The sequence below is a fragment of the Dromaius novaehollandiae genome, chromosome 3 (assembly GCF_036370855.1).
Source record: "Dromaius novaehollandiae isolate bDroNov1 chromosome 3, bDroNov1.hap1, whole genome shotgun sequence".
Lineage (NCBI taxonomy): Eukaryota > Metazoa > Chordata > Aves > Casuariiformes > Dromaiidae > Dromaius > Dromaius novaehollandiae.
In genome coordinates this window covers 40,319,986-40,347,267 of record NC_088100.1, presented here as the reverse complement: position 1 = coordinate 40,347,267, position 27,282 = coordinate 40,319,986, and the positions used below count along the sequence as shown (strand labels likewise).

At 39.5% G+C, this 27,282-nt stretch overlaps 1 protein-coding gene across 7 annotated transcripts in view; it reads left to right on the top strand.

Moving 5' to 3' along the window:
- The window catches only part of RARS2 (arginyl-tRNA synthetase 2, mitochondrial), a 41,371-nt gene extending 14,448 nt beyond the window's left edge, over positions 1-26,923 (top strand). For 3 of the 7 annotated variants that reach the window (XM_026093427.2, XM_026093432.2, XM_064508762.1), the window contains exons 8-19: positions 3,092-3,168; positions 6,382-6,537; positions 8,440-8,546; positions 9,126-9,263; positions 11,584-11,644; positions 15,844-15,920; positions 17,220-17,344; positions 20,545-20,612; positions 20,718-20,827; positions 21,890-21,985; positions 24,335-24,409; positions 25,313-26,581. In XM_026093427.2, the coding sequence (XP_025949212.1) occupies positions 3,092-3,168; positions 6,382-6,537; positions 8,440-8,546; positions 9,126-9,263; positions 11,584-11,644; positions 15,844-15,920; positions 17,220-17,344; positions 20,545-20,612; positions 20,718-20,827; positions 21,890-21,985; positions 24,335-24,409; positions 25,313-25,493 (1,271 nt within the window). In that variant the 3' untranslated portion in view covers positions 25,494-26,581. Of the gene's footprint in view, positions 1-3,091; positions 3,169-6,381; positions 6,538-8,439; positions 8,547-9,125; positions 9,264-11,583; positions 11,645-15,843; positions 15,921-17,219; positions 17,345-18,711; positions 18,885-20,544; positions 20,613-20,717; positions 20,828-21,889; positions 21,986-24,334; positions 24,410-25,312; positions 26,582-26,809 lie in introns of those variants that run through there. The other 4 variants (XM_026093430.2, XM_026093428.2, XM_026093429.2 and 1 more) reach the window with 4 other exon arrangements.
- The last annotated feature ends 359 nt before the right edge of the window (positions 26,924-27,282 follow it).

Sequence of the window (27,282 nt, the reverse complement as noted above, 5' to 3'; positions counted from 1 at the left end):
TGAGGCCCAGGGAGTTTACATCATTAAAGATACACAACAACTTCCCCAAAATATCCAGTTTCCCCTTTAAAATGTTGCAAGAAAGGTGTGTAGGGAGGAGAGGATGCAAATGAAGAAACTCTAGAAGGCTATCATATCTCACTCTTGCATGCAGGAGTGCTTGTGCGCGCGCGCGCACGCGCACACACACACACACACACAAACACACACACACACTCCTACCTCCTCTGAAATGTCCATCAGATAAGCAAGAACTGAAAAATCCTCTTATCTGCAACCCAGAATGGGTCAATGTTTATTCCCTGACCAGAGAGCATTTATGTCTGATTACTAGATTTGTAAATATTCCTCTTTGTAAATATTCCTGACTGTTGACCTATCCATAGGATTCATTTGTTAATGTCTATTGTTAATTTTACATTTTAAATTGACCCATATTCCCTTCCTCATTTTTAATTTCCCTCCCAAAAGCTAATTTTGAAACACCTTTGGCATTTAAAAAATATATAATCATGCTCACTTCCTTGTTCTTGAAAGCTGGTATACCTGTGGTAACTATAAAACTGCCCATCTTCTTTTTCAGTGGATTACGAAAACAGTGTCAGTATATTTATTTTTAAATGGCAAACAAAGCCGAATCTGTATCAAGCAGTAACTTTTGCTTATTCCAGCCCTTATGCTGCCCCCTTCAATTGTGCTAGTACAACTGTTTATGGGGATGGCAATGAATGAGCTTTGGGAACTGAGCTGGGTGAAAAATTTAGCAGAAATACTCTACTTCTGTTCCATTTATGTATTCAGATTCATAAGTATATATAACATAACTAAAATGTATTCAGTTCTACTCATCATCCATTCTAAAGTAAATTCCTGCCTTTTAGACAGCTGAATTGAACATTCTAATGACTGTGAGAGCAGCAATAGGTTATTTTTTCCTTTGTCAAATTATTTCCACCACAGCTCCTTCATTCCCGATTCTGTTTCTCATCAAACATTAGTTTTTAGCACAGCTTCACTCCACTTAGGATTTGTTTCATAGGAATTGATTATAAAATGATTTGCCTAAAATTAAGTGAATTTCATCATTGCATATTTCATTCATTTATTTTTGTCCTGTAGACATAGTTTTATCACATGGTCTTGTATAGTGAATGCGGCAACGACAATTAAGCAACGAAATACAATGTAGTTAAAGGACTTCTCAAATGACCTCATCCACTCTGTGGATTTGAAGATACTAAATTATACTCATAAGCCTGAATATCAGGAATTTTGGTATATTGCAATGCAAAGTTTCCTGAAAGTATAAAGATGACAAGGCATGTTATTTACATGTGAATCTGTTATCCACAGCACAGCTTTTATAATCATACTCTTGAACTAGTAGTTCCAACTCTTGCTTTCGAAATGGATACTCCCCTCTTTATATGTGCTGGCTCAGCTAAAATATCTGGCAGGTTTTATAACAAATAATATAGCCATGCTTCATAATATTATAGCATAGGAATATTATTATAATGGTCCTTTCCCAGAAGCGCCACTATAGTTAATGATCTGTCAGCATTTGTATTAAAACTGCTATTGTCAAAGGCTTTAAAACACATTAGTTGAAATTGTGTTCTGCTGAAACATGGCAAAGGCATTCTCAACCCTGAAGCAGGTTTTGGGCAGGTGTCTTAAGGTAACAAAGCTTACACAGTCATTCTGTCTGTCCATCTGTCTTTCTGTCATTCTGCTCCTAATTAATTTTTGCTCTTAATAAACTGCTGGCAAACTTCAGCCAGATCTGACAAAGAGAAATGTCTCGAAGAACAAATTTCTCTTAGTTTTGTCATTATTAGCAGCAGGGTAGGGATAGAGGTAGAGTAGTGACCTCTGAGAGATAAAGTTAACTTCTGTGTTTAGCCTGCCAGCTAAGCAGTCAGCAAATGTAAGTGAAAATCAGCCCTAACACATGCTGCATCTTGCCAATAATTGGTAAGTATAGCAGGGGGCTGGGGATATTTTGGGAAGTATAGACACATATGGAAGGATGTGTTTTGGATTGAGTTAAAACTGGAAATATTGCGGGAGGTTGGAGCTTGGAGTCAGCCTTGAGAAGAGAGATGTATATACGCGCTAATACCTAAGATGAATCATTAGGAAATCAGTCTCTGATTGCTGACAGAAGAAGTTACCCTTAGAGAAACTCCATTTGAATAGAATCAGACTCATTTTATTTCCTAAATCCTAACTTGTTTTTCTCATCTAAGTTGGCCAAGGGTTTCTATCACAATCAGTTTGCAAGATGGAACAGATGAGTTCTTGAGACAGTGTTGTTTAGCTACAGAGGCCTTTTCAAAGGGATGCCTGCATAGCCATTCCTTGAATGCTGTCTTCACATCAGTCCTGGTCCTTGTCATCTCAGAAGGAAGAGATGGCCTTAAAAAAAAGCCTCAAATAGTCTAAGAGGCTATGGAGTTATTATTGATAGACTACTAAATGGGTTAATGGGCTGTTTTGATTTAGAAAGTAAGACTAGGATTTGGATTTCTTGCACTTCCAGGTGGCTTTGGGCAAGTGTTGAAGCCAAATCAGATACATTAAAAGTACTGCACATTCTCAGCATGCAGCAAAATGTTCTCCTAAAAATATTGCATGAGTGGTGTGTGGAATACGCTGTTCTGTCCCAGTTTCTGCTGTTCTTGAAATGGTAATTCTTAAGGGAGGGAGCAAAAGAAGGGACTTTTGGAGTGTGTTCCATTGCTGGACAGATTCTCCTGTGTGGTTTCACATTTACAGCTTGTGACTATGTAAAAGATAATTTTCTGTACATGTCCAGTAGCATGAATTCCAGCATTTATGATGATTGAAACTGGAAAATCAACATAGTATTTCATACTGGTTTCTAACTATTAATTTTTTTTCATGCACTGGAATAATAGGTTATGCTTTCGGTTTGTTTTTATAGCAGACACTATTTTACTGCTTAAGTATGTAGGGCATTTATTTTAATGTGTACGGTGTTAAGACTTGCTTATGAAAATAATTTAATCGTGAGAGCAGTACACTGTGGGCTATTGTCTAACTCTGTGTTTAATTGTTGTTTAAGGCTTACTGGGTGTTGGTTTCCAACAGTTTGGTAACAACGAAAAGCTAAAATCCAGTCCTTTACAACACCTTTTTGAGGTAAGTTCAGAGAAGATCATCTAAGGACTTAAGAGAACAGTCCATTTAACTTAGCTGTTAACTTTGTAGAGAATACTGTATCTGAACGGTCATGATTATACACTCAAGTTGGATTTAAACTATTTTGTTTAAAGACCAGTAATAACCTGGGCCATAGCAGTAGAGGCAGATTTCAGGAGGTTGCAAAACACCCCCCAAGAGGCAGGTAACTGTGTGGATACTTAGCTTGTATTGGTTGCCTGCTCCTGCCACAGGCAGCTAGACCTATGCCAGTACATCAGCTACCTTAGCTGGGTTTAGGTGACCACTGAGGTCACTGTGGTAGCTGCAATGGAAATGAAGTCTTGCATCTAATACTGTAGTAAGCAGCTGTATCCAGTTCCACTATGATGTAAAATCTTCTTGTTGATAGTATTTTAGAATAAGTAGTAATATTTAATTTCCATTGCTGAATACACCATCCACTGTGGTAGGGGAAAAGGATCTTTAAAATGTTTTGTATCTCATATGGAGTCTTAACACATGCAGGTGACAAGGAGTGGCTGTCATTTTTCAGAATGCTCTTCTGGCTCTGCAGAATGATCTGCTTTCTTCCAAGGTTGTAAAAGAGAGCCAGGACCACTAGAAGATGCAACTTATGCTGACAGACATTCAGGAGATTCCTTTTGACAGTGGGAAAGACTCTTTTCTTGAGGGAGGTTGCTCTCCAGGACAGTGTGGGGCAAGTGTTACAGATTGCATCTCTCTGCATCAGGGAACAAAAGTGACCTACCGGGTTCTCCGGATTTGCGATAAAGCTTGTGGCTGTTGAGCAAGTTTTATTTATTCAGCAATAATGGGGTTCTGGATGTTGATTCACTCCATCCAAATATGGCTAGATTATATGAGTTGGTATTTATTTTCCCCTCTCTGTCACTATGTAGAACACTTCTTGTTTCATGTAGTGCAATGAGCAAAAAGCTTTGGTGAATCTTTTGATGCTTGTAAGTGATCTTTGGTTGACAGTACATGCTGGCTACAACATTTATATAGTACATTATCAGAAATGAGAGAATATGGATTAAGACACTTGTCTGTACAAATTCAGCCACTGTGAAGACAGGTGGACAAAATTTTCTGCGTGGCTAATATTCCAGCCCTCATCCTTCAAAAGAAAGCATTTCAAATATTGTAAGTCTTGTCCAAGGTTGTTGTGAGGCACTATCAAGTGTTCCCTAGTACAAAGCCAAGCTATGCTTCACTTTCTGAGCTGGATATGGGAGCTATTAGTAATGCTGGCATTTGCATACTAAGTCACAAGGTAACTTTCATATAAATCCATTTATTGGCTTAGGAACAAAGTTTGAATGCTCAGATATAGTACAAGTAAATATGTATTAGGCAGATTGTTCATATGACAGAATAGCTACTTCTGAGTCTGTCAGCTTCTTTGACATAGATAAATTTTGTTTGCTTGCTCCATCATCCTGGAGGCCTGCTCAAGGAAATGGACAGATTCTCTGCTTAGAGGTGTTCAGAGCTGTGGGACTGATTTCAGAGACAAGAAATGATGTGCTTACACTTCCCCCTCCCCCCCATTTTTCCTCCAAGTGGTTTGGTATGTGGGTTGTAGTCGTATTTTTGTGGTTATGCATTGCTGCATATTATTTAATTTTCATTTGTAGTTTCAGTCTGTTCTTATGATTTTAAAACTCAAGTACTTGAATTTTGCACTAAAACTTTAAAATACCATCTATCTCAACATGTAGGTTTATGACCTAAAAAAAAGTACCTTCAGATTTAGAGAGCAGTATTCGGTTATAGATTCTAATAAAGTAGTTGTTTGAGAATAAAGAACGGTTTCTTATATATTCCCAATTTTTAACTATTTACATAAAAACCTTGCCGTGGAATTTTTCTTGTTAAACAAACTATAGGAGAGATTAGTTTCACACAACAACAGAAAGATGCCACTTTGAAATTCATGTCAGTATTTGATATTAATCAGGAACACAATTGAACAAATAGTTAAAAATTGGGAATATATAACATATGGGTGAATGTACTTCTCTAACCAGCTTTGCACCTTCTGTTCTGGTCAAGAGTCAGATGCAAGTATGTCTTTTGCATTATTTTTGCTTTATAAAATTCATGATTGGGGGAGGAGGTGTTAGAATACGTGAAACTATCATTTGAGGGAGGGGGAGAATTGTTCTTGGAGGAGTTGAATTTTTCCTGTACTGTAAATTTCTTTTTCGTGGCAGAACAACACAAACATTTAATCTCTGAGGCTTGTCGGCAGTACTGTCTTTTAAGCTCCATCTCTGAAAATATTGGGAGGCAAAAGGAAGGGGAAAAGTTAAAGTTCAAGAGTGTTTAGCTGTGGGAACATTTTTATAGGCGGAACTCATTAGAGCTGGTATTTGCTATTGTTAGCTAACTCATTGTCTGAACATTGCAGGAAGTTTTTATTTTCCAGTAAGACTGCAATGATTTTGGGACCAAAACTCTCTTACAAAGACTTAAAAGTTAATTAGCATTGACCTATTTGGGTCTAAATACCTAATGCAAACGCTAATTTAATTATTTTTCCATAGTCCTTTGAATTTTTAAAAACTTTTCTGTGGGCTTTCAGAATGCTACATCTGAAAAGAAAGGAATCTCAGTCTGGGCAAACATTTGGCCTTTTAGGGTGTAAAGGAATTTGTTAATGAACGGGAGAGCCAAATTCAAGGTACGTGTGTAAGGCTGGCTAATACAACTGTTTGTAATGCTGCTAGCAAACTGACTATTCATGTGTGTGTTTCTAGTCATATGCTGATATTCATATGCTTGACTCCAGCCATACAGAGGCAGCATGTATTATTATGAGTGCAGACTAGCATAAGTGAGTGGCTTTTGTACCAGAACTGTTTTTTTGGAACTTCTACAAAGTTGGATCCATCTAGATTCTTGATACTTCAATTGCAGCCCATTTTTAGACTGTCCGTTTTTATATATACCAACATTGTGGTCCTGTGATACGAGTCTCTGGTTTAAAACTGTGTGATGGTTTTCTATCTTCGCATAAACTGGTTCTTCTGTATTCTGCTGCTGCACTTTTTTCAAGGTTAAGAAGAGGATGATAGCAACACTAGTAAATTACGGCATTGCTGTATTATTTCAGGATAAGCTGCATGTTTTCATATTGGAGTTTGAACTATTCATTCATCTTTTGATGCCATTATATTTTAGGTGTATGTACAGATTAATAAAGCAGCAGAAGATGAAAACACAAAAAAGCTGGCTAAGGATTTCTTTAGAAAACTGGAAGAACATGATGAGCAGACATTGTCACTTTGGAAACAATTTAGAAGCTTCAGTATTGAAGAATACATCCGGATTTATAAGGTGCAAATCATCCACTGCTTTTTCTGTATTGTTGGTAAAATGATCACCTTCCATCTGTTGCTCCATTAGCCTCATAATTGATATTGCATAGCACTTTTTCATCCAAGAGAGTGGCCAAGCATCGAACCAACTCAGGAATAAAGGCTGCTATAGTGTTGTCAGTTTGTTGTCTTTACAGTAAACTCACAATGTTGTGGAGGAGATATTTCTAAATATGTCAGACCTGTTTGGGAAAAGCATGGTAGTTTGTTTAACATCCAAGCACAGTATCATCTTAGTTGCTAAGAACCTAGATACATTTTATTTAATGGAGTCCATCTAACTGGCCATTTGACTGACTTTCCCTTCTCTAAATCTCTGAAGCAGGAGTTTGGTGCTAAGCAACAGAGCAAATCAGTGTCAGATAAATATTGCTCAGTTCTATTTCATGTTTGAAATCGGCAGCAACCCACTAAGTTTAGCAGTTTGTGTTATAAATTTTATTGGGAGATAACTCTTTTCACATTTCTGATCTAATATTATAATGCAGAGCTGTATATGTTGCACATCAAATTGAGTGTGAGAAATTATAGCAACTGGAATTTACAGTAGTAATCAGTGCATAAGTTACCTGCAGAGCAGAGTTCAATATACAACCATCTGCTGTATGCTGTGATCTCATGAATGGAGCTGTGCACTGCTTCATGGGAGAGGTTTGCACTACTGGCCACAGAATGAGTGCTGTGATTTGGGAAACAGGACTGACATGCACTTTCTGCCATTGAAACCAGTCTTTTGGTATTAATACTATAAAATCTTAAGAATCTTCTGAGGCCCATCTGACAACCCGCTAGAGTTTTGCTTTCTCACATTCTTGCAATGAGATTCTGGAATGGATGCCCAGTTTTGATGGGTTTAGACTTTTTTTTCCTAGTTTTCAGCTTCAAAGAATTCATGACTAATTTTATACCATTTAATTCTTCTAGCATTATTTTTTACTTCAAGTAACATTTCCCCATCTCCCTCCATTTTATGTATTTATAGAAAGTGGTCATGTCTTCTTTCATCTTTGTTTTGCCAGGTTAAAATAGAAGTGGTCCCCCCCACTTGAATAATCCAAGTAGCCTGGCTGTGTTTTAATTTCTTTCTTGAAACAAATCACTGAATTCATGCCAAGTGCTCCAAGTTAAGGTCTCCTAAGTGAGACACACTCTTGATAATTGTAGTGGAAACCTGGCCTCTTAGGGTAAATGAGGTATTGGGCTGTATGTACAGCTGTGGCATGGTGGTCACTCATCATTAATCACATGATGACTAATGCGGCCAGATTTCTCCCATTTTTTTTCCAGCTAATAAGTATATGGCAAAAATATTGTCTTTTGTACCATTACATTTCACCATGTTTCAGCAGTTAAGGTGAACCTATCACTTCTAGATGTATGCTCAGCCCTCCTAGTAATGGTGACTTCTATGTGCTGAGCAAAGTTTATGAGCAGGGGTTTTTTATTTTTATTTTAGTATCATTTTAAAATAGGGCTAGTTTCAAGACCAAATAATTTCTCTGCAGCTCACTAGTTTCACCTGCAGTGCAGCCTGCTGTTTGTTTCCTGCCTTTCAGCCAGCTAATGAACTAATTCAAAATTTTGGTACTGAACACTGTTCTCAGTTTACTCCTAATTTCTCATGTAACAGTGTATCTAATGCTATATTCAACTTGGGGAGATTAATTGTAACACAAAATCAGATTAAGACAAAATCCAAACATCCTTTCTTTTTAACAACACAGTGACATTTCCTGGAATAAAATCCGTCTTTGCTCTCTCTATCTGACTTCTGACACAGACCTGTCATCTGACTTAACTTGAAGAAATGATTAGCTTCAGTCTAACAATGTTTCTCTTCTTTGATGTTCTTTCCTTTCAGCGACTAGGAGTGCACTTTGATGAATATTCTGGAGAATCATTTTACCAAGAGAAGTCCCAGGAAGTTCTGAAGATGTTGGAGGAAAAAGGACTCCTTCAGAAAACAATGTATGACTTGATTACTCAGTCTATTCATGTGTTTTACTTAATATTTCAGTTGTATTTCAAATGAGAGGTGATGAATGAGGTATGTGTGTAATGTAATCTGAAGACGTTTGTTTTCTTTAGATGGTTTCAGTAGCTGTTCTCATAGAAGACCAACATGATTTGTGCAATAACAGCTAAAAAATTAAGTTTGTGGTTTTCTTGTGGCTAGCACAGAAGCCTGGCAATGCCAAATTGGGTTCAATGACAGTGGTCAGCCCCTAATGGCCTGTTAGGCTGTTGATTAGTTTGGTAGCTGCATGTGCCATTTTACAATCACAGATGAGATCTTTGCCCTGATGTGCTGCCTGTCTTAATTGGGATAGAAACTATATTCATAGAATGCACCGGAATATGTGCAGGCAGCTCTCTGACATCAGCAGAACAAACTTAAAAGAATGGTTTTCAAAAAACCAAAAATGTTTTTTAAAGGAGACAGTCATTCAAGAAGAATGAGATTGCCCAGAGTTATTGGGGTGACATGACCAGACATCTCTTGTTTTGTTTTTGACCTCCATCTTCCCGGAATTACCTATATTTCAGATTCGGCTTGCAGTTACTTCAATGTTTTCTCTCAAAATGCAGGAAAGGGACAGGAATTGTGGATCTCTCAGAAAAGAAAGACCTCTCATCATTTTCCACTGTCATGCGTAGTGATGGAACATCTCTGTATATAACAAGGTAAATAAGTCCCTTTGTGCTTATTGGGGTTTATTTCATTAGTAAACTCTTGTGCACAAGTACATTTGTAACTGATAGTACAGATTTTGAAGCATTTTATTTCTGGGATGGGGCACCTTGACTAATGAGTAGTTGTAACTGAAGCTGGCAATGTAGCTATGACAGGATAGAAATGGCTTAGAAAAAAACCTGCTTTTAAATACTTTTCCTCCCCTCAAACAGCTATTTTTGTAATCTTAATACTTTTTCCAGCTACTAACCTTGAAAACAAATCCAGTTTCTCTTCACCTAACAAGTAATTGCCAATAGTGAGGTTTTTAGAAGGACCTTTGCTTAAAATGTTTAATGACGTTAATGTGATGCAGAAACCTGCATAGTATCATCAGTTTTATCACTACATTCCTGCCTTTTCATCAGTAGCCTAAAATTCCTCTTGGAATTTTGTTGAGAAATTCTTAACAGTTTCTCTGGGCCAGTAATATCAATAAATCAAATGGCTATCCTTCAGGGTAAACTGTGTGAACAACTTTTCAGGATAAGGGTATTAGAGATATGTTGCAGTCAATGCTGAATGTCAGGGAGCTGCTGAACATGGTAGCCCAACAGAGGAGAGGCTGCCATAGCTCCATGCCCCCAGGTCCAACCAGTAGTGAGACTGAGCATATATTAGCAGTAGGCACACAGACGAACAGAAGTATACAATATGCATAAACACACGGCTGGCTGCACAGAACAACATGGACAGAAACACTCTGTGCTCACCCAAACACAGACAGCCTCATCTTGTTCCCATCTGGCTGATCAGGATGAGGATGCCTTAGTGTGAAATATTTGCATATATACAATATGGATCACTCCAGTAGCTGGGCTTAGACACTCAGTCTACCCAATAGCTGGGCCTTGGATCACCTGGTCCCCCCAGCTGCTGGCATCAGGGCATGTGAGCCCCCAAAGTCTACACCCCCACTCCACTTACTTGGACACATGGAGAGACACACACGCACGCACACAAAATCCCTGCAGAAACTGAGCTTAGTCATGCAGTCCCTTCAGTAGCTGGTCCTGGATCCTTGCTCTCCCCAGTTGCCTCCCACACAGAGACACATATAGACAAATGGGTCTCAGTATTCCGTGTGACAGTTGGCGTGGACCCTGTGGTCCCTCTGCTAGCCAGCTCTTCCAGGTGTCCCTCCCTTACACACACACACCTGCCCACCCACCCACCCACTGGCTCCCAAGGCACCTGACCTACTTGCTGGCTAGTGTAGCTTGATGTTCGCTGGTGATCACACACTGACATGTGTACTCCAGTTGCTGGCACTGCTGAGATTTGGGTCCCTATGACCTGTGGTCTGACTCCTGTTGCTAGTACTTAATTTCACTCACTGCAGTCTCTCCAGTGGCGGGCACCTTGGGCACACAGGCCCCTGCAACCTGTGGTTCCCAAATTGAGTGGCTGGCATTTAGGCCTCCACAAACACACATGCACACTGAAGAGAGAATTCCTCACCCAGGAGAACAGTTAGAAATGCAATTTACTGAGAAGGCAGGACAGACTGCACTGATCGAGCACAGGGTGAGGCCAGACAAGCATACTGACCAGCCCTGTTAGGAGGGGACCAACTCCCTTTATCCCCTATCCCTCTATTTTGCCACATTTGTTCCTTCCCAAACCATCTTGATCCCTCCCTTTTCCTGCCTTTGGCCCCTTCCCTAGACATTTCATAATAAATCTTGTACAATCCCAAACTGATTTTTCCTGGCATCCCATAACGTGCCCCATACCTCTAGGCAGTAGCCCCTCTCTGTCTGGAGAGCCGCCCCCATTGACTAGTGTTGCTGGGTTTCGGACCTGAACAGTGGGGCTTGTGGCTCTCCTAGAACAGCCCTGGGAGGGGCTGGGGGCAGGTATCTTTCATGTTCCCCCACTTGCCATTGTTCCTCTGCACTTGCTTGTGCGTGAGGACAAGGTTTTTATCACATAACCTAACACTGAGGTTAGTTTTCCAGGAAAGGGTTGTTTCTCTCCAGGCTCCCAGTTGATTGATCGTCCCAGTAAGCAGAGACCAGACTTACTCTGTACATAAGAACTCTTTCCTGAATAATTTTCATAGCTAATGGTTTGAAAAAAAACATTGCAAACACATGTAGTGAACAAAGTATAGATGTCCTCTTTTTTGTGTGTGTAAGGCATACATGGATCCCTCTATCTACTCTTATGGAGGGGAGAGAACTGTCAGACTAATTTTCCCAGGCGGCAAATAATGAGGTATGCTTAGTTTAAATCAAAGCCCAGATAGTTTCTCATTATCTCTTTCAGAGATCTTGCTGCTGCTATAGATCGAATGAATAAACATAACTGTGATACTATGATGTATGTGGTAAGTAATTCTAGTTTCCCTGAACAGTGAGCCTGACTTTCTCCAATAATCCAGCCGGCCTCTTGTTCCCAATATGACTTTGGCACATGGTATTTTTGGCACTGAAATAGACTGTCTTTACTGAACAGCAGCTGTGCCTTAATGTGGCGGTGTTTCTTGATTCTCTTTCAGTTCATGACCCACAAAATGGTTGAAAAATCATCTCTGGAGTCACTCTGTCTTAAAAATTCACTGCTATTTGATTTAAAGGAGCTTTTACTCAATTGACATTGCATTTTCTATATAAACATTGTAATTAATATTTAACCAAGTTAGAAAAAGCTGTTAGTGCTATAAGGAGATACAGAATGTTATAAACGAATGTTCTAAAATGAATCTAAGAATACTTTAAAGTCCTGATGTTATCAGTAATGTGGATTTTTATAGCTCTGATCAGTACATCAGTTTCATTAACTAGGAATTGCACATGAAGTCCTATTTAATCAATCTGGACAAAGCAGTTGCAAACAGGGAGTCTTTTTATATTTCTGGGTTGATGGTTTTGTTTTTTAACAATTCCAACAATATCAGTAATGAATAGCAGGATTATCTCCTCACTTGTTTGAAACTTCTTTGCTTTAGAACTATCAAGGACATATATTATAATGCTTTTACACTTTCTTTTTCCAGATTTAAGAAAAAAAAACCTTTTCAAAGCCATATTCTATTATGAGAAGTCAGTTAATGACTTGTGGAAAAAAATTGCAGGTTTCTGTCATGTGCTTTGTGAAATGTTTGGTAATACCTGTCTACCTTCTCTGGTAAGCTCTCTCATAAGCCAGTACAATGTTACAAATACCCTGATTCTGGGAAGAGGGGAGATCAGTAAGCATAAAATTAAATACCTAGATTCTTTAACTTTTGGTTAGGTTGCATTCCTCCTTTTATTTTCAATCTTCAGGAAGTTTCCATTAGCTTGTCATTTCCACATGTGTTCATAGAACACAGGTGTGTGGTTTTTCTTTTTTCTTTGTTTCTTTTTGGTCTCTACTGACTGCAAGATACTAGATTCACTGGCGTTAGAGAGCAGTGTGGCTATGGAAGTGCAGTGCATTAGGAGCTAAGGAAGCTTCTCACCTAATTCATGTGTGCATGTAGTTATCTCTACTTGTATTTATCGTGCCATGAGGTACCTGGGACCAAGAAAGAAGAAATAATTAGAAGGAAAGAAAATAACTAGGCATTTTGCACAAGTTAGGATGTGGGCTGAATGCTAGGCTAATAGAATGAGCAAGTGTGGAAACAGTGGTCTTAAGTTGGCTAGCCAGTCATAAAGGAACTGTAATAACTGTTCACTTTCCTGTCTGGACCTCTTTGATCTACTCCTACTCCAAACAAAATATGCAGTAAAACTATCCTGTCATGCGATCGATGTGGCCATTATAATCAACGTCGCGTTTGAGTTGGCGATGACAAACTAGGCTGTCTAGTCCTGTTCTCTCAAACTTGCTAAGGTTGCGTAGTTTTTGGATAACATGGTTAAAGTTTCTGTCATTTCTGACTTTGAGAGAGCCGATAAAGTGAGTCATAAAATGAGAGAGAGAGAGCATAAACTGTTACTAGAGTTTGGAGGACAGACTGCCTGATGAGTGGGATTTAGCCTTGCTGCTGCTTTATGGCAGTGCTTTCTGGTGGATTTGGATTATGTTTAATGTTAACAGAGGGGAGGGCTTCATAAGTTTAAGGGAGAACACTGATGACTTTAGTCTTTAATTATTAAATACAGATGTACTTCAGAATGCTGATACTTAATATCTTGCTATAAGAAACTTATTTAGAGACTTTTGAGATTTCCTAAGAACATTGAAACTTGTTTAAAAGAACATTAAATCAGTTTATCAGTTGTAATGCTGTAAATCAGTGCATATACTGATTTATATTAAACACCCCTACTTAATTCATAAAAATGCAGTGATATGAGCAAGATCCAAAAAGGTTATAAAATTCATGACATTTATTAAAGAGCTGCTAAGGTTCAGTTAAATGTTGCACTTACAGCAGGAACTGGAAGCTCTTTTTATACATGAACAATTAAGTATAATCCCCACTGTCAGTCTGCAAACTTTTCCCGTAAAGGCAACCACTGAAACTGCTTAGGCTATACATTTTTGTATATATACTTTTGGGGCCCATAAGGAAAACCTAGCTATTCATCATATGAAGCTTCTTTTTAGCATGTGTTACTTTTGTCATGCTATGAAGCTGTGCAAAAAATAGTGTTTTATGAAACTGTATTGTCTTCAAATTCATCCTTCCCCCCCCCCCCCCTACTTACACATCCACTTTTTAAGTATTACTTTTAGGCAGAGATGAAGTTGTGTGGTACTACTGTTTATTTCCATCCTTAAGAATTTTAGATTTCACACTATTTTAATTTCAGCTATAAATAACACTCATTACTACATACAACACTCATTGCCGCTTATAGTATCACACAGCATCCAAAATGAGGACTGATGCTTAGTTTTCAGGTGGCCATTTGAAACCTGGAATTTAGCTTGTACTGCCTGATACATATTCTCAACTTGGCCTCAGTTTTAATGTCCTTATTTCCTTGAGAATTTATAGGATTCTAAAAATAATCTACTAGACTATTTTTTATTATTGTCTGTTAATAATTTTAAATATTCTTCTGTATGCTATTCCTATGTACACTGTCTAGACAGGCAATTACAAACTGAAGTCACCTTTTGGTTTAGTTTTAGCTGAAGACTCTGCACTGTGAACAGTCACAGTGAAGCAATAAAGTCTTTGAAGTACTGGAGTCTTTTGTGAGCAGGCGTTATGATGATTTTTATCAATATCTGCTCACAAATGGCTCCAATTCTTCAAAGAGCTCCTAAATGCTGTGACTATGGTTCAGGTGTGTGCTGGGGGTGGTGCTCTGTACACACAATACAAAACCAGTTTCTATCACAGCATTTACAATCTCTCCTAAAACATGGGAAAACAGTTAAGTTCAGATGTGGGGGGAAGCAGAGGAAACAGCAAGGGGGAAAGCAGAGGAAACAGCAAGGCAGCACTGGCCAATACAATGAGCTGGCCCTAACCTAAACTTTCTAAAGTTTAGGGAGAGCTTCTCCCATGTGTGAGGTGCATGGAAAAGAACTTGGAAGGACTCGTTTGAATTGCTGACAACTGCTGTTCGTTTATCAGCCTTGTTCATGGATCCGCACAGTGAAAAGTGATATATAGGAAAAGAATACATTTTGAGAAACTATGAAAATGGAGGCAGATGCTTTAGGCTTGATGCAGGGGTCGAGTTAAGAAACACAGATAAGCACTTCACTCATTGCTCACTCATTGTCCCAAAACACCAGCAAAGGAGGAAATAGTTTATTTAAAGATGACTCCAGTGTTGTCTTTTTTCCTTTTTAATGAGGGATATGGAAGAGTCTGAGTGATGTAGTCACTAGGTAGGAAAATGAACTTTGTAGCAACAGGAGTAGCTGGAAACACATAAAGGTCATTGTTAGATATAAAGAAATTCCATTAGAAGCTGCCTTGAGTCATAGGAGAGAATAACTGGAAGCTAGAAACCATGTCAGCCTATGCAGGTACATCACTGATACGTGTATCATTATGTTAGTTATATTATTGATAGACTTTAAGAGGTTTTCTGTCTCTAAGCCAAAGGAAGCCTATGAGGTTTGGTCATGTAAAACGTGGAAACATATCAAGAGCAGCAAGGCTCTGAAGTGAAAATGAAGACATCTGATCTGTTTTCTGTCTCTAAGCCAAAGGAAGCCTATGAGGTTTGGTCATGTAAAACGTGGAAACATATCAAGAGCAGCAAGGCTCTGAAGTGAAAATGAAGACATCTGATCTGATGGGCAGCTGACAGATTATGTGAAACTAAGAAACATAAAAGTTTCCTTTCCATTTATGCATTTAGGACCACTTGCATTTAGGACCTAGGGATAATCAGTTTCAAAGAGGTAGATTACTTTTTCTGAAAAGATGCAAAATTCTGTTTCCAAGTATTTCAATGTTTCATATATTTGAAAATATTTTTCAGGTCTCATCTGCCTTCATAGATCTTAATTCTGCTTGCAATGACATAATGACACAGCATCTGTGGTGTTGTGTGTTTGCATGTTAAAAGCTAATACTTATCTAACCTGGACTATCTTCTAATATGAAACAATTTTATTCTTCAGACAGATAAAAGTCAAAGTAATCACTTTCAACATTTGTTCCAAATACTGAAGCTAATGGGTTATGACTGGGCAGAAAGGTATGTATATATGGGGCTTAATTTTATACTTCTTTTGGGGGTAAGAATGGGCGCATGTACATTAGCATTTCAGCTGAGTGTACTTTTGAAGAGAGTCTCACAATTGTCCCCACCTACTGTGCTGTAGCACATCACATAAGCATTTCAGAGTGTGTGAACTGATTCATTTTGAATGAAACTAAGCTACAAGATGTGCTGTAAATGTGCAATTAATGAACCACAGAGTAAGCAAACATTCTGCCTCCAGGATTCAAGTAATACTAGTCCAACGAGGAGGGGAAAAAAACCCAAAACAATACCCCCAGAATTGCTTGCAATGTGGATATTGTGTACTCTGCACCAACTGTTTCACTCTACTGGTTTGCTCTTCCTGGTCTACTTTACTTGCAAATTGAGACTGCCATGTTTTTAGGAGAGGAAAAAAAAAGTAACCCTGTCAGTCATTTAATGGGCCTTTCAGGACTCTTACTGTAAAAGTGGGGAAAAAGGAAAACAACTCTTCAGATTTTATATCACATAGCCTTTGGGGTGATGAGTGTTCACATAGAAGAATATTTGGAGTACACTTTTGCAAAGATCTGAATTCCTCATGCTTCCAAGTTGAAATATCTAGCGGGGATAAGTATCCCCACTGTTATTCACTGTAATTACTAACCTTCTTGGCAACCTGAACAAAGGTCAATAATGGATCTGGAGACTAAGTCATATTCCTTTCTCAGAGAGACCGCATATCTTTTGCAGTTAAAGATAGGATTTTAGCCTTCAGAAATATTAGTCTGCCTACTTTCACTGTCCTTAAAGTTGCACTAAAATTACCGTAGGTTATGGGTCCAGGCTAGTGCTTGAGATTATTGTGAGCAGAAACAGTGAATGTTTTATCAGTAGTAATGGCTAATTACACGTTTAGTTTAATGTAGCCACAATAAAATTATGACTCTTTCTGATGTTATTAACAGATTTGTGTTGCCACATTAATTTGATCTATCTACATCTTGCCTCTTCTCAATTTATTGCATTGAGCCCTCTACATTAAAGCTAGTAGCAAGAGAGGTTTGTTCCCAAGAGCACGCAAATGACCAGGTTATCATAATTCTGATCATAACTTTCCCATTATATAATACATATAGAGCTTTGGTTGCTGAAATGAGTTACTGATTATATCACCAAGCTTCCCATGTTGGAACACTGTTTATTCAGCTGTTATTGCTGTTTTCTGGTTGAAATCCAGCTCTGAACAAACATTGCAAACCTTTGAATTGATTAAAATGTAATTTCAGGTCCCGCTGCTTTTCAATACAGGTGTCAGCATGTGTCTTTTGGGTTAGTTCAAGGAATGAAGACTCGGAGAGGAGAAGTTATTTTCCTGGAAGATGTTTTAGATGAAGCTCGCTCAAGGATGTTACAAAACATGGCCTCTGCAAAAAGTTAGCAATTTTAGATCTTATTCATTTCATTTGATGTTCTGTATTGATCAAAATCCTGTTGTCTTTTCTGTCATTCACTCTTCCCTGAATCGGACCAATCAGTGATAGGCTGTCATCTTTGCACTTTTTCCATCTCCCGTTATATGAATGATGTTAAAATAATCTTTTGCACCTCTGAGAACTTCCCTAAATTACAGATTTGCAAATCTTAACATTCAGTAAAATTATTTCACCATGCTCTTGCACTGGAAAGGAAGTACCTACTCCTGGGGTGACAACAGTCGCTTTTTCCAAGAGGGAAAAACTAGCCAATAGTGGAGTTGGGACTGAAGTTCAGGGCACAGTTAGATTTCAGCCAAGGGACCGGTAGCTCTGACAGATTTCTCTGGCAAGATTAACTGTAGCTTGTCTGAGACTCAACTGTCTTGTCATCCTCCCTGCCTGTCTTCTGAGTCCCCAGTAGGTCACCTCCCTGCAGCAGAATCTGCAGAAGGGGATGTTTGCCTGCACTTCAGGCTGCAGCTCTAGAGCTGCTTTCCCTTGAAGCAAAGATGATTTAAGTAGTTCTCAGTGAAGTTCTGCCCCCTCTCTTGTGCTTTCGGGAATTACAGGCTGAACTGAAATAATGAACTGATCAGGTAAAGTAATGCCTGCATTCCCTGCTCTGCCACTTCAGCATTTTAAATCCAGATAACTTTGCTTGTGGATTGCACAAAGAGAAGGGAGGCAGGCAGAATGATAGAAGGGTGACCCACTATTTAAACCAGTATTACTGCAGAGAGGAAAGGAGCTAGAGCTTCAGTGAAAAGCTCAGTATCATAGCTGAGCATGAAGCCGAATTATTTTTATGCCAGACTGAACTAACATGCACGAGCAATAAGCAGGAGAACAGCTAAAGGAAGTAATGAGTTCAGATGACACTGTAGTGTTCCGCAGAGCTTGTCCATTAGATCCTAAATCATACCCATGCTTGTGAAAATTTTCCCCCTTATGTTTGAATTCCTGCCTTGCTTCCCCTTTCCTAAAATGGAAATCACAAGTCCCTGAGTCACAGTGATGTATTCAGTGTTTGCAGTGTTAGATATGCAGTAGGAGATATAAATATGTGTGACACCAAGATGCCTGACTGTCACTGAAGAGGCTTTGGGAGCTGAGCATCTAACAGCCAGTGCTGGCTTTCAAAGTCATGCCTGCATGTAGCTGGTTAGTCAAATACCTTTGTATAAACTCTGTATTTTCTATTAGCTGTGCACAATTCTTCGGCTATTGCTGGCATTCTTTTTTCTTTTTACTTATCTCAGTGAGCCCTGCTGTCCACATAAGCCCTCTCTGTAATACCATTTCTTTGCTTCTTTATTTTTTTGTAGATACTTTTATCTGTGTCCCATCTAGCATCTCATCTAACAGTGCCACCAGGAAGGATTTCCTATGGCCAAATGGCACAATATTTTTAAATCTAGTACCCACTGCTGACTCAGTTTTGCAGAATGTTAGCTTTCATCTTTAAGAACAAAAGCAACAAAAAAGCCTGAACTCTGAGGTAGTTGTTTTGTTTGTTTTGAAATCAATCTTTGTTATGAAACATAATGTAATCTAAGCATATTTGTCTGTGTAAGTGAATAGAAGCCTGAGACTTCTCAGGGCTATAAGCTGTCCCCACATGTTTCAAGCTTAGTCCTTTCTGAATTTTGTAAATAGCAAAGGTATGAATAGTAGAAACTATTCAAAATTGTCTCCGTTGGTTTTGCAGACCTGGCTTGAAGAAATAGCAGAGCAAAAGGCATGGATCTATCTAGGTGTACTAAAACTGTACTGCAAAATTGTTTCCACCTAAATCATGCCTTAAGATAATGGCTGTATTCTCCATCTTCTATTGTTAGTGAAAGATCAGCTGAAACAGCAAATTACAGCCTGAACCCTGCAAATTTAACTCATAGACCACAATTAAAAAATGTACTATGGACCCTGTTAAAGAGGAGCAGACTTGCCTTGTAAAGGCAACTATGAATTCTCCTTTCTTTCCAGAAGACACAAATAGGAAGAGGAGGAAACCCTGACAGAGAACACTGATATGAGTTTAAAAACAGAAAGCATTATGTATGTCAAAAGCAGCACCTTTTCAGTAGGCAAGATCATTGTGACCAGACAAAACTAATTGATCTCTGTGAAGATCCAACATCTAAAGTGCTGTTGATGCAGACAAGTTTACTGTACTTCTGATGAGCTGTTCTGCCAGCTCGGCCCTGTGAACTTCCCTGTGAGATGGGGAAGGAACAGGCCCTTCAGTGAACTTCTGTACACATCAGCGTGCCACTTATCTGCTGAATATCACTGAGTTGTGAAAAAGCTGGAAATAGCTTTGCAGACATGTCTCTGTGGCTGTTGTGAGGGCATTCTCTCTTAGACTGTTTCAGAATAATTAGTTTTTGTAGTGATAGACTTCATTATGTTTAATTAGAAAAGCTTTGGAGAGGCTCTTGCCATGTCTATACCCAGAGAGAAGACCCCTGACAGAAGAGGGGTTTTAATCAAAGAACTAATAATGTTTAGTGAAAGAAGGTAGAGTTAGGTGAACTTAGAGCTGAAATAAAGGCAGTATTCACACACACTAATTTTAGGCTTCTTTAGACTTAGATGCCCTAGATTGCCTTTACTCAGCCGGTCTGTGGGTAAAACTAGTTTCTTCCTTTGGCTTAACAGAGAAATCTATCCCTTCAGTGTAGGTTCTCTGAATATAGTCAGTTTAGATGCCTACAGCAGATGGTGTGAATACTCCCTAAAAGCACTTCTGAGTATGAGTCCTTAGCCATTGGAACAATTTTTCTTGGATTGTTTAGGTCTATCACTGGGAGTTTTTAAATGAAAACTGAATTCCTTTATCATTCTCTTCTTGGTGTTAGAGATTGGCTGTCTGAATCATGAAGAGGAAGTCAGTGTAATCTAGGCTGTTGTAATGGACCCTTCTGACTGTAAAATCTGTATCACGCATATAGGAAGGAAAAAAAAATAGCAAGTCTGAAAAAGCTGTATTTTTAACTTCTAAGAAAGATTTATATCCCGGACTTCTTGCTCTGTGCATCCTGACAATTTCTGTGTTGCTAGTTCACAGTTTTGCAAGATCTGCTGTTTCATTGGCATCTCCAGTGAGGGAGGGAGTTGTACTACTTCAGACCTAAAATTTTGTTTTTCTTTCTGTTCAGCAACCAAAGAGATAGAGAACCCTTTGGAGACAGCAGAGAAGATTGGTCTTGCGGCACTAATAATTCAGGTGAGTCTGAGCTGCTTCTAGTGGTGTTAGCATCTTTTGTGAGAGGTTGTAAGTTTGAGACATGGAGCCCTATCTAGGTGACGTTGATTTGAGTTATTGTTCTAGGACTTCCAGGGCCTTCTGTCATCTGATTATCAGTTTAGCTGGGATCGAGCTCTTCAAAGTCGGGGAGATACAGGTGTGTTCTTGCAGTACACACATGCCAGACTCCACAGGTAAGAGGAACATTTGTATGCATGAGTGCACTGTTTGACACCTATTTTAGCTTCACTAACCTACTACTGGAAGAAAAGAATCTTCTCTAAATACAATGTTTACTCTTTCAGCTGATGTGTAAGTTTGCAGTAGGAATTCATGAGGAATTCCTAGAAGAGTTAGCCAACTAAAATGAAATTTCTACCTCATCTCCATAGGGCTGAGCTAAACTGACCTTCTACTTTCACAGTTCTAGGGACAGCTTCTGTGTGTGGCTGGTGTCAGTGATGAAGAATCCTGGCCCTAGGACTTGGGAATCAATGATCTAAAAATCAGTGTGCCTGAATTTGCAAAATATACCAAGTTACAGGACTTAGATGTTTTTTGGTTGCCACTGTAGCTAATGTTATCTCACATCCTATTATTTCCTACTGTTGCTAACCCAAGGTTAAAGGTTAGAACTCCTCTTGTTGACCCAGGTCGAACATCTGACAGGTTTTCTTTTTGTTTTTGTTGTTGTTGTTTCTTTTTTAAGAATTTCAGGAGAACAATTTAAACAGTTTTATCACTTCCAGTGTTCTTTCAGAGCATTTCTAATGCAGACATGGTAATATATTTTCATAAGAGCATGTGAGATGATACCCTCTTGGATCAGACCAATGGTCCATCCAGCCTGGTATTCTGTCTGAGAGAGTGGTAATAAAAGATGCTATTTAGGGAGCGCAGGCAAGTCCGCTCCCTTGCTGTAGTCTGTTCCTCTTGTACTCCCTTAGCATGCACAGCTGTTCTAATAGGGATGTTGAGTATCTCTCTAGTGCTTGTAGCATCAGCTTCTACACCATGCATGTGTCTAATCTCTTTTTTTAAACTTGTTGAAACTGAATGTCTAGCACAAATTTTAAATGACTTTTTATCTTGGACTGAAATCAGCTAGCCTGTCTCAAATGTTCTATTCAGCTTGAGCAAAAGATGCCTACACTTTTTTTAAAATACAAATTATTGTTACTTTCTGTTCAGCTTGGCTAACAAGGGTTTTCCATCCAGCATGTTTTTGATTCGTTTTGATTTGTTTTGTTTTCTAGTTTAGAGCAGATGCATGGGAATGAGCAGCTGACTGATGTTAATGTGGCGTGCTTGCAAGAGCCAGAGGCCATCTCAGTTCTTCAGCATCTTCTCAGGTTTGTCTCATTTTCTTTCCAAATACCAGATCCCTTAAAATAGACTTATGAGATTTGCTGCCAGCCTGTTGAGCAGGCACAGATTGCACAGTCATAAGAGAGCAGTGGTATTTTAGGCAATGACTTGTCCATTGGACCATACTGATTGCAACAGTAACCCTCCCTTGAAAAATTTGCATCAGTGAATATGTAAACTTTAGAAACCATGTGAGTGGAAAAAGCAGTATTTTGAACATACTCTGTGTAACTGAGTCTCTTAATTATTTATTGTCTTCACAAAAATATCCTAAACCCTATATAAATATTAGCTGCAGATTCACATGGATTCTCTGGTTCTCTTTTGGTCATGTGGAAAAGGGGAGAGGGAGTGCTTCTGGGTGAGGTGAAGTGGAATATGCACGTACACATTCAGTAGCTGTGAAGGATGTGCACAATTAGTACCTGTTAATGGCAGTAATGTTCTTCATTAATTCAGTCTTCAAGTCGAGCAGTTGCTGTTTTCACTATTTCTTAAGTGTGAAATTAAAGTACAGAGACTAGGGGAGCTGTCCATGCCGCACAGCCCATGTTGGAGCTGTAAATAATTGAGGCTTTCAGAACTCCTAGGAAAGGTCTTGTTGGCTGCTTTGCACTCTGTGCAGTCCCAAAGACTCCTTTGGCCACAGTAAGGCTTTCTTGAGGGCACCCTTCTAAAATTTGGACCTCCAAAAGTCATTACTCATGTCAGAGTCCCAGGTGGTTTCTTCCTACCTGAGACTGCAGGCTGCAGAGTGCTGCCATTCACTGTCACTGCCTCAGAATGCCTGCCTTCCATTTATTGTAGGCTGTATGATCTCTTGAGCAATAGCAAGACCAGCCATGACTTCACTGACCAGCCAAGACTCTGACTGGATGAGACCGGCAGTCCTATTTATCCAGAGCAACTGTATTTTACAGAAAACTTGTGGATTGTTTCTCAGTTTTTGTTGGATTAGCGCATAGCTGCCCATCTTCTCTGTGGAAACTGACAGAGTTAATGTACTTCAGGCTGTTTTGCGGGGACTGCTGCATATCTGACACCTGTCCGCTTTCAAGCAGAGGTTCTTGCTCATTAACTGTGCAGACTAATGAATAGATTAAAGGCAGCATGTATGCCCCTGCAGAAATGGGACTTCTTTACTGATAAATAATCTAACAAGTTGTTACAGGCCAACACTAATATGGCACCTGTGCCCTTCATTTGATACTAGCTTTGATGCTTCATGAAGCTTTATTAATGGCCATTTGGGCAGTGCTTGTTAAACTATGTCACTGTCTTTGGGTCAACAGCTGTCGGTATCTAAATTGTCCCTGAGATGATGCATAAGTTCCCCTGATTTTGTCTCGCCACATCTGTTCAAGTGGTATAATGGGAGCAACCTTCCCTGTTTGAACTGTGGCCACCTGGGGCACGCTGGCTGAGGGGAGCTTCTGAACACACATATAAGAGACATTTTTCTGCTTTACCCATTGCGGGTAATGGGGAGCTCTCCCTCCCTGGTGTTACAGCTCCACGTGACCACTGAGCCCATGTTATCAGAGCCTGCTCTCCGGTTCTACTGCAACTGGCCTTTAAAGGAGGAAGATCCCAGAGGATTTTGGCTTGGGCATGCTGGAAGGGGTGCGCTTGGGAGCTGAGCAAAGACCAGGAAGTCCATTTCCCCACTTCCTAGCTTTGAATTTGAAAGTTATTCAGTCCCAGAGATGCTGGGTAACTTCCTAGAGGCTGTGAAAAAGAGCATGTGCACGAGGAGCAGAACACATGAAGAACCATCATGGATCTCCATGAATCTGCACGTATTTTCCAGTTTAACGCTGTCTTACATAAGTAGACTTTATTTCAGGATTATATAAACCCATATTGTTTTGTCTCTTCTAATGTTACAAGATTCCATTTGGCTACTTAAAATTCTAAGCTGCCATTATTAAAGGCAACATCCTTTAAGGGACTACTTTTGACTGCCTTAGTTGTTTAATATATGTTTTTTGCTCCTTGGAACTTAGAATCAGTGTTGAAATGTAAAACCAGACATAGCGTTCCAGGATCAAATACAGCTTTTATGTTTTCTTTGCCATAGCATGCAACTTTCAGCTCTGGCATCCACAGTGTTTACATGATGAGGAGTAGCAACAACCTCCTTCCAACAATAAGTGAATTGGGAGAAAGAAATAATTGTGTGCTAATTGCATGGCTTGGGCCTGGTTCAGAAGAATACTGTTAATTCTGCAGTTATGATTGTGTGTTTGTTCTGATTTTAAGCAAGTCTGATGAGCCTGAGACCACAGCTTCCTTCCCCTGTAACATCAAAGAGTCCTTTTCTCTTTTCCCAGGTATGATGAGGTCCTGTATAGATCTTCTCAGGATATGCAACCCAAGCACATTGTCAGCTACCTCCTCACACTTAGGTAAGGTGACTGCTGGTACTGGCAGACCTTTCAGGTAAGCACAGGCAGTGCTTCTCTTCCTGACCTGGCTTTGCAGCCCTCCTATCTGCACTTCTTTGAAGAGTTAAAATGGTGGTAAGAGGATGTAGATTTGTGGGCCAGTCTCTTTGGTGCAGGAACAGTATAAAGCAGGATAGCAAATAATATTATAAATAGTAGAGATCAAGCTTGGAACCAAGAACAAAGCAGTCAGGAGCCTCCTCAAAAACTAATTGCCTAATTGCTTTCTGGCCAAAATAATCATTTGGCTGTAACCTAGCACTTGGTCCTGAAATCATGCAGCACTAATCATATCTTAAAGAGTAGCTCTGAGCTGATAAGCAGCTCTCAACCTCAACTAAGAGATTTTGTCGAGAAATCTTTTAAACACTGATCTAAGTCTACATGTTGAGATGGACAAAGTGTGTTATTGCTGTAAGTCAGACTGAGTCAAACTCCACAGGAAGCTGTCCCTGCAGGGGACACTGTCCGATTTATCACAACAGTGAAACACTGGAGTAGACTTGCTGGAGGAAGCTGTAGAATCTGTGCCTGGGGAAGTCTTTAAGAAGTTAGAAAAATCTGTATAAGGAATCACACATCTCAGGTATGACAGGGCAGGCTACACGGCTCTAGAGTATTTCCACTCCTGTTTTATTTGGTGTTTTGGTTGTTGTTAAGAGCATGACCTTGTTGATTGCATGCTCTGACAACATGCAGGCTAGAGAAAACCATGTCCTCCCTTAGCGAAGGTAAAACAGGCTGTAGGAAATAACAATGTATGGCATGCTGCTGTTGTGGTTCTTCCAGTCCTCCTGTTTCTGTAGCCCACAGCACTGCTCTTGTAGAGGGGCTTGCTTGTTCTCATTGTGCTTTCCATTTCAGCCATCTTGCAGCTGTGGCACATAAAACCCTTCTTGTGAAAGGCAGCGCCCCTGAATTAGCCCAGGTACGGCACAATGTTGTTATGTGGCTGAAGTCTGTGTGGGGCACCCAAGGAGTGCTGCGTTATGGCTCTGTGAGACCAGCTTTGGAACTACTGAGAGAATATGCACCTTCAGGCTAACAATATGATGGGCGGGCTTGCATGGTGGCACCACTTTGGGAACGCAGGAGCTGTTCATGACTCTGCCTCCTGGAAAGGGCTGCTCTGCCTGACCTTCCTAAAACAGAATGCTCAATAAGGAGAACTAATCCAAATCCAAAGAAACTCTTTCTTTCTCATCACCTTTCCCTCTGAACTGTTTTTTAAGCATATATTTAACTTGCTCGTTAATGTGTCACAGTTTCCTTTAGTTCTTATGTGGGAAGACAAAGAATTAGGAGATGACTGAATTTCTCCTCCCTCTTTCCACCTACCTCTCCCAAATTGTCTGTATTGCCCTTCTACTTAGTGCTAGCTAGAGCACTTAGGCTGAAAACTGTTAATGTGCAGTTCCAGAGAGATGCATATTAATTTCTGCAAATCTCTCAGGAAATGTTTGAATCCTTAACTGCTCAGGAAAAAAATATACAGTCTTTTTTATTTTCTCTGTTATTCATTTCAAAAGCAATTACCTATCTGCTTTTGGTCAGAGATTATTCTTAAGCATTAAGCCATATTGGCGGGGGTGGATGGGGAAGAGAATAAGTGAAAATGATGAAGCTGCACTTTTAGATGGCTGCTTAGATACTAGAGATAGTCCTGTCTTTGGAGGTGGTTCTGTGTATTCTTGGGAAGAAGAGCTAAGAAAGTCCAAGCGACAAGGAAAATTCCAGCTCCTTATCCTTCTAACTGTCTTTACAATGTGACAGCTTTCAAGAACTGTTTGGGGGGGGACAAGGTTTGATAGCACCCTTCTCTAACAGCCAGTTGTGTAACAGCTAAGCAGATGCTGACAATGAACAATGAAATTTCCAGAGCATCCCATAGCTGTTTGATAGTATCTAATCCAGGCATAGTGGGAAGGGGGACTTCAGCTGTATCTTCAGCCTCTAAAAGCCTGTGCTGTGGCCACCAATGTCAGTTTTGTGATGCATAAAAGCTTTTCACTTTTTAGCAATCAGTAGCTCTTCTGCAGGCATCCTTTCTGGTCACTGCTCTGAGGGTGCAGGGCATTTCATTTATTTTGTTCTGTATGTATAAAAGTCATTATTAAACTAAGCTGGACACCACTTTCTCAGGCTTTTGTTGACACTGGAACGACCTCTGAACAGGAGATGTAAATGCTACCAGCATTACTGTTATTCAGCACTCAAAATGTTTGTGTGAATCTCAGTGCTCTACATGAGTACAGGAGATGGGGATAGTGTTCTTAGCTTTTAACAGGCTGCTTCTAAATGCTGCCCTGAGAACTATGTCCTACTACATAGCAGTAAGTGACTGATATTTTTATTTTGCAGGCAAGGCTTTGCCTCTTTCAAGCTGCACGCTTGGTTCTAGCTAATGGAATGAAACTTCTTGGCATTACACCTGTAACTCAAATGTAATAAAGCTGTATGCAATGTAAAGTCAAATATCTTAGTAAGAAGATTTTTTTCAAGAGGATATAACTATGCTCCTGTGAGTCATTTTTAATGCAGTCTGGAAGCTGTCTGCTCTTAAGAGATTTGTATGCTGCATCATACTGATTGCAGAAGAACATGCATGGCACAGCCATTTGGTGGCAGGCCACAGTTGTGATATACCAAACATCTGGGAAAAAGTGATTTAGTAGCGTCCTTAGACACTAGTGTACTTAGTATTTCCCATAAAAGAGAAATGTTATGTATTTATCTCTGCAAATCTGGCACATCCTTTTGGTAAAGGAAGTGCCATTACACTATGCTGCTTTATGTAATGAAAGTTTTTTCCTCGTTTTAATTGCCATTGTTTA